The 8,245-nt window shown below is 33.4% G+C and overlaps 2 protein-coding genes across 2 annotated transcripts in view; one reads left to right on the top strand and one right to left on the bottom strand.

The window, feature by feature from the left end:
• The window catches only part of kdn (citrate synthase), a 205,035-nt gene extending 203,860 nt beyond the window's left edge, over positions 1-1,175 (bottom strand). The window contains exon 1 of the mRNA XM_090394261.1: positions 1,023-1,175. Within this exon, the coding sequence (XP_090250387.1) occupies positions 1,023-1,070 (48 nt within the window). The 5' untranslated portion in view covers positions 1,071-1,175. The remainder of the gene's footprint in view (positions 1-1,022) is intronic.
• LOC150105581 (secernin-2-like) overlaps positions 1,169-8,245 on the top strand; it is a 196,241-nt gene continuing 189,164 nt past the window's right edge. Inside the window, exon 1 of the mRNA XM_090394262.1 lies at positions 1,169-1,540. The gene's annotated coding sequence lies outside the window, so the exon portion shown is untranslated. The remainder of the gene's footprint in view (positions 1,541-8,245) is intronic.

Below are 8,245 nucleotides of genomic sequence, written 5' to 3'. Positions count from 1 at the left end.
GGTCGATTGGTAGAGCCTCTGCTACTAATAGCTTAAGCAAGGTTGAGCGCGGTTAGTAGTTGGACGTGATCAATCGTTCGATGCTGTTGGCACACTCTCCCTCGATGAGTCTTTGGACTCCCTGGAGGTGTCACATAATAATAATAATAATTATAAACATGAGCCAGTCCCTGAAATAGCTAATATCTATAACCTATGTCGCTCTACCGGTCTCCACCGATATTCCTATAGAGAAACATTTTTTCTTTACTAAGATACGGAATGCTACGTAAGCATCAAGATACATAAGATGGGTTGGTGTGCTTCGGGGGTTCCAAGAAATGCTATTTTTCATTTACAGCCTTCTCCGTGACGTCCCAAAGTCTTCCGTATATTCTTATTTGATTAACGTGATTCATCAATTTTAAACAAATTTTGATGACCTGTGCAAGTATCAATTTTAAACAAATTTTGATGACCGTATACAAGTCATACTGTTTAAAAAATAAAATAATAATAAACTGTTTCACATTTTCATTTAGCTTTTTAAATGGTCACGAATAACAGTTAACGTTCGAAGAAGCAAGAAAAAAAAAAAAAAATAGTCGGCTGAGATTTTAAGCGCCAGCACACAAAAAGATATATACAGCAGAAATAAAATTCGGTACGTTCCGAAGTTTTCAATATAATAAAAATGGAATTTCGTCAAAAGTATCCTCGATTGCTTCCATACATAGTTCATATCACGTTTAAACTCCATCCATACTTTGATGTCATGCCAAGAAATGCATGTGCGCCAAGTTGAGGAAAGGCCACGCTGTTTGTATGGTATGCATATGTTTCAGATTTAAAGCAGATTTATTACGATCTTCTAGATTCAATCAGAAACCGTACTGAAGTTATGAGGCCAGCACTTAAGCAATGGCGGTAGAGCAATTCCAAAATTGGAAGGGGAAAAAAATCATTACATACACTATGTGTAAAACATGCTTAGATATAATTTACATACAGTATTCATTCCAAAATCAATCTGAATACAGTACCTGGGAATGTGCGACAAGCCTGTTCGTCAATGCTCTGAAAAGTGCCATTTTATTTTAATTCCCGTTTTATGGTAGCTTCACACACGTAACACAGCAGCCGAACCGGCAACACAAAAGCTGAACACCAAGTGAAATGCACTACTCGATGTGAAGAATACGCATCCCGGCGGAACAAGTAACAGTAGATGCTGATGTGGATGAACAAGAAAAGGAAATAAGCACTAAACTAATCAGTGGTTTAAAATAAAATAATATATTGCTGTATTAAAATAAGATACGACTCTTATTTTTGGAGTATATAAATCAACAGAACGATTTTTAAGAAAAGTTGTATCTGGTTGTAGCAATACCCATTTTAAGGACACCCTTATGTAGTTGAATGGGGGAGTAAGCATACACTGTACCAAAGCTAGAATCGGACATTGAGTTGTCATCTGTGCTACTGGACATTTAACAGGGAAAACACCCTGTAGTGTATATTCTAGTTCTGAGATTGTGTATACATATAAACATCTGGAGTAAGTAACCTTTTTAATTTAAACTTATCAGCATTTGTTTTTGTGTTTTTTAATATAAAAATATTTTAATTTAAATGAAGGTTTGAGAGTACCAATAATCAGGACTATTTATATAGTCCTTTTTCACTGGAATCATTTATTAAAAATAATTTTATACCAAATAAACCATATTACAATCATTGTAATATTTAATGAAGATTATAGTCTTTCCATGTATGAATTTTCCTTCGCCCCCAAACGCCATATATACATATCTTCCTCATTGGCTGTTCAAGATATAAGATGATCAGAGTTTCAGAAACGTTTTCATAATTCAGAAATAAAGCATCCGATATACTTTCTGCTGTTATGTGTATTTTCGGATCTTGCAAGAACGATTTAATTGGTTCTGTTGCTGGGTTTTGAATATCATTTAATTTGTAACGAAACAACAAGAACAGTCATGAGGGTATTTGGTGGAGTAACGTTTTAATTATTGCAAGCGAAGTTGCTTTATTTCTGTAAGCAAAGTCTAAGGAAAGAATGATTTATCCTTATTTCATATTTCAACAATACCATTCCCCTTATTCAATAGGAATAAGGGGAGGGGTATTGGTGATAGCAGAAAAATTGCAACCAACAAAAATTAACACTTGTCTGGAGTAAGTGTTGGAAGAGCTAAATCAGAAATATGAAGAAAATTACAATGGCAAAAGAAATCTTAGAGATCATTTGCTACATGCAAGATAAGTAAAGAGATATGAAAAATATTTATGAAAACATTTGTTTGGAGTGCATTTGTATGTGGTTGTGAGACTTGGACTAAAAGAAAAAAATTGAATTTTTGAAATTTACCAAAAAAAATGGAAATTTTATGAAGTATTATTAGGAATAACTTGGCAAGAAAGAGAAGCCAATGGTGAGGCTTGAAACTGGTATGCTATATCTGTTACTCGCACATTTCAGTTTTACTAGTTTTTTGTTGTGTGCAAAAAAAGCAAAGTTTCAGGAAGAGGAAAAGAGAAAGTGGTGGGGAGGAAGTTTGGTGCCTCCCTAGACTGTCCAACTTGTATTCATTTGAATTTCTGTCATGAATGTTTCTCAAATCCTGGATAGGATTTGAACTAAAGGTCTTTCCATCTGAAAGCCAAATGTCATGTCATTCTCATGAATGCTGTGCAAAATTTAACTGTACTTTTCAAATCAAACTTATAACCAAGGGAGGATTTGAAAGTTCCTATCAAGCTGAGAAATTAGATATGACTTATCTAAGCAACTGAAAATGAGCTGTGAAAATATCACAAATCTCTAACAATTTCATGAAATGTGATTATTTTAATTTAAAATTCAATTTAATTAAATAAATAAAATACAACCATAAAATGATTTTAACAAAAATTTAAATGTAGTTACATAAATATTGTTTTTATTAGTGTGAGACCATCCTTTGATGGTCTCACACTAATTCCAGAATTCTCTGGAATTCTTTTCTAATATGGATATTATATTAGTGTGCTTCCTAGTATCAGACTATCAATACTGTTATTTAATGACTGGACTTGAGAAACTGAGAATTAACATGGAAATAAAGAAATGTATCAAAGATATACAGTGTTTGTTTTTATAGGTGCATCACTTGTGTGTGTGTGTGGGGGGGATCTTATCTTATCATAGGTTTGAACTTAATATGACCTTCTGATATCTTTCTGTCACCAGGCATTTAAAATTTGTGATATGACAGTTGTTTATTTACTTTGCCATCCTGTTTGGATAGTAATATCTTGTGGACACAGTGTTATAGTGAACAGTTAATACCTCTGTTTTATCTGTCATTGCTCTAAGTTTTATTTATCTTTACATATGTGAGAAAATATAGAGGGAAAGATATCTTGGTATAAGAACAAAATGATTTTTCAAGCTCTGTATTTTCTGATAACTTTTCTGTGAATATTCAAGACTAAATTATTAGTATTATAGTTTTTGGGTTATGAATAGCAGAATAATCAACTTAGAAATGGAGTAATGCAGTGTTTTTTGTCAGGTTAAAGTCAAAGGATGGGATGATTCAGAGGTGATAAGTCTGTGGAATGCTGCTTATGCACAGAGATTGAAGTGTATGGGTTGCAAAATTTAGTGGATAGGCAGAAAAGAGGGTAAATGATAAAAACTAAGTTACTAATCAGTTTGTTGCTAGTGTGGAAATCTCCAGAAAATGCTTACTGTAAAAACTTGATATTTCTCTAAATAAAAAAAAAAAAAAAAAAAAAAAAAGCCTAGTGTAACACATTTGTAACAGGTCATATACTTGCATTCTTCTTTATTACATCAGCCATTTTTGCCCTGATTTTTTTTTTTTTTTGGAGGGGAGTGGGGGGATTGGATATATTTGTGATTTGCTGCATGCAGAGTAAACGAGAAAACTTAGTTTCTTAGGTGCTAAGGAAGCAGTATTTATATATTAGTACCAGAAAATATTGAAAGTTAAAGTTCTGTCATGAAAAAGCTTGCCTTGTCTAGAGATTTGAATAGTACAAGATAATGTTTTAGAAAATAAAGGTGGAATTTAGTTATGCTAGATGATGAAATTATTAAGGCTATCAGCTCCGCTGAGGAATGGTTTGGAATTCAGTATTTAAGGTTGAGATATTCCAAAAATTTCATTTGTGTAATACAGAGTTAAAGATATATGCAATGTAGGCAAAACTGTGGATTGGGTTTCCATTTTGCCGGAAGTCTAATATATAGAAATTACAGCAGTTAAACAACATAGCCCTCTTTTACTTAACCATTAATTGCAAAGCTGGAGAATAAAGATCTCATGCACACACACACACATGTTTGTGTGTGTGTGCATGAGAGAGGAAGGAACAGCTGCCACCATTTGCAAGACTATCTTGAGTCTACAAAAGGTTAGCCATCTGTAGAACATTCCATAATATAATACTGCATAACTTTAGAACATGACTTCTTTTTTTTTTTTTTTCTTTTTCAACAGAACCTCTTTTTTTTAAGCTGCTTCAGACATCTAATAAACAGGGTTATTGTTCTCATTTTGGATGGTGAAAATCATCTATCACCTTTTTAAAGGCATTTGCAAACATCCATATTGACAGTGAAATTTGAATCCATAGTTCGAGCACTGAGTTGCTATTCAGGTGATGGCAACCTATCAAAAGCAACCACTTGAGTTTCTCAACTTTTCCATAACAACCATTTAAAAAAAAAAAAAAAAAAGTCTGATGATCAGCAGTAATAGAATTCATACAGTCACTTAAATTAAAGATGCCAAGAAATATATTCTCGTTTAATCCTTCATCCAAGTAAACAAAGTTTGCTCATGAGTTATCTCCACAACTAAGGCTACCGTATATAGTGGTTAATGACTTCACATTAATTGCTTTAGTATCCTATAATGAAAAGCACACATCCAAAATTTTGGGTGTGTATGATGCTATGTACTATGGTAAGGGCTGCCACCCAGACCAGTTTCGACCTTTGTTGAGGTCTTGAAAAAATTTATTTTTCAAGCTCTGTATTTTCTGATAACTTTTCTGTGAATATTCAAGACTTAAAATTATCAGTATTATTATAGTTTTGGGGTTATGAATAGCAGAATAATCAACTTAGAAACAGAGTAATGCAATGTCTTTTGTAAGTGGGAGCCAGACCTGGTTCTGGCTCCCACAAGAGATACTCTGGTTAGTAGTAACCCTTCTCATAGTACACAGCTGAAAGGATGTATGCTTTACATTGCGAGATACTAAGGTAATTAATATGAAGTCATTATCCACTCTGTACAAGTAGTCTAGTCTTGAAGATTCGTCATGTGCAAACTTCATTTGCTTACACTTAAATAAAGGATTAAACAAGAATATAATTTCTTGGTATCGTATTATTTAATTTATAACCAAGTGAAAAAAACTTTCTAGTGACAGTCATTTGTTACTTAAGAGATTTTCCCTGAATGTGGACTGTTTGACTTTTAAAATGTTTCCTATTGAGGCAGAGAGAGAGAGATTGTAACTTAATAAAAATTTGTTATTCTCTGTAGGAATATGTAATAAGCTAATTTTCAGGCTGTTGGTTAAATACCAGTGGAATATGAATCTAAAACAGGTAATACAAAATAGTATTACTCTGCACCAGAAGCTTTCAGAAATTCCTAGAAATCAAAGAAATGCCGTTTATTAAATTGTTGGCTCATTTCAGATGGACCATTTGTAATTGAAAAATTTAATCAAAACTAAACACCTAGAATATATGTCAAAAAAATAAGTCACTATTTCATGTATGTACTATAATTTCTGACACACTTTTTTTTCAAATTTTTACTGAAGTGGCTCTATTTGATAAAACTGTTTGACTATTGCAAAATTGATACACCTGTCAAGAAAAGCAAAATGTTGTGCAAGTGAGTAGAAAAGCCTACCTTGTTTGTAATGCAGTAATGTTTGTTCTCCTCCAACCAGTATTAATTATTATTATTATTATTACCTGACACCTCCAGGGAGTCCAAAGACTCATCAAGGGAGGGCACCTACTCTACAACTATCTCCACCATTGAACAGCAACTACACCAACGGCATCTACTGCTCACCACCACTAGTATTTTCACAAACATTGACAAACATCCATGCCCACAGTGGGATTTGAGTCTGCAGCCTTTTAGCTGGAGAGCAGCTATGCTAACCACTCAGCCAGCCAGGCTGGCTAAATTTTAAAAAAAAAAAAAAAAAAAAAAGAACTAGTCAAGATTGAGCAATGAAAAATTCTCTCCATCATCATTACATTTGTATTGGCGAAGCAACTTGAAATGATAATAATTCCTAATTTATTTGATGGAAATGTTAATGAAATTTAGTATTTATGATTGGTGTTGAAAGTTGCCAGGTCATTTCATTTGCATCATTTTTAATAGTAAAAACAGAATCATGTCTACAACATGTATGTGAAAAATGGCTCAAAGTTTAGTTTTCAGAATCTTGTCATATAAGAATCTATTATGAAGCACACCTTTTTCTGATTATTTACAATTTTCTTAATACATGTTTTGTATTATAATACAAATTAAAAATCTGAAATACAGTAAAATACAGTTAATGAAAAATAGGTATTTGAACTTAGGTATTTCTTTGTTATCTTCTATTAAAAAAAAAAAAAAAAAAAAAAAAAAAGATCATGTACTCCTCCCAAAACCAAAGTCTGGATTTGTACTACAAAATGCTACACATACTTGAAATGATATTTATTATTACTTTGCACTGTGATCTGTAGAACAACTGTTTAAAAAAAAGATTCCAGAGGTGTATTCATTGTTTAGATTTCATGAGATGTATACTGTTTATATATATATATATATATATATATATATATATATATATATAAAAATCTCTAGTCTGTCAGTTTTTAGAAATTTTATTATTATTCAGGACCTCCATGGAGTCATGGCTCATAAAGGGGGGAATTCCATCTTGGACAATGCTATCATTCCACTCCTCAAACTAGTTCATTTTCATATTCACCATCCTATCGAGCATTATTTTCCATAGTCCAGTCATCCTTCATGCAAAACGGTCATTTCTTACCTTTTTACTAACCACATGCTTTCACAGCTTCCAGATATGACGCTCTCCTTTTTCTTTTTGTACTAGATGAAAAATTCCCCAGTGCACTCCTATATATATATATATATATATATATATATATATATATATATATATATATATATTAGGGTTACCAAGTAATTTTATAAACTTGGTTATTTTACTCCTAATCCCAAGTAAGCAAACAGTTAAGTTTGCACCTGAACGTTCAGGCGCAAACTTACGCAAACAAACAAACAAGCTTACTTGGGATTAAAATTACTTGGTAACCCTAATATACATTACCCAAGGTAAAAAAACTTATATATCAACAGTTTAAATGGCTTGGTCATGTTACACCTTTGTCTTCTATCTACCAAATTCTGCAGGTTACGTGTCTTTAGTCTGTTCTCATAATACAGTCCCTGATATATGTTTGTTATCTACCTCTATACCTTTTCCAATTGCTTCAAATCCTGGTGACCAGATTTAGTATTACTTCCAAACCTCCGTGAAACCCAAAAACTCATTGCAGTAGCGCAAACACTTGCAGACCCCCAATAAGTATTGTACCTTGCCTTGAATGCATTCACTGTTGGGACACTTGCTACCCCCCCCTCTAGTAGTGCATTCCACCCATTCACCACCTGCTAAGCAAAAACTCTCCTTTTCACTTCCTTCCTCATACGATCTTTTTTGTACAGTTTCCAGGCGTCACCCATTTTCTTATGCAATAATTCCCCCTCCATCTGATAGATTCCTCTCACCAACTCGAAGATCTCAATCATATCACCCCTTCTCCTCCTATCTAAAGACTACATTCCCTCAATATATCCTCATACTCAGCATTCCAGAGTCCTGAGACCAGTTTTAATCATCCCCCCCCCCTCTCTCTCTTCAGTGTTTCCTTATTGCCAGTATGCCATGCGACCATATCTAAGCACAGAAATCCAAACGAAGCCTAATTGTGCCTATGCAATAGAACTATCAGCTCCTTATCTGTACATGTCAGCATTCTTTGCATTATTGCAGCAGTTGTTTTGCTAACCCTTAAACTTTTGCGATGTGTCCTCTGAACTTCAGTTCCTTATCCACCAAGCTTCTCAGACAACTTGCTTCCTCCATCGCCTGATTTATAATTCCT

The sequence above is a fragment of the Typopeltis vanoorti genome, chromosome 6 (genome assembly GCF_054136105.1).
Source record: "Typopeltis vanoorti isolate ZY-2024b chromosome 6, IOZ_Tvanoo_1.0, whole genome shotgun sequence".
NCBI classification, from domain to species: domain Eukaryota; kingdom Metazoa; phylum Arthropoda; class Arachnida; order Uropygi; family Thelyphonidae; genus Typopeltis; species Typopeltis vanoorti.
This window is presented reverse-complemented; position numbering and strand designations above follow the sequence as displayed.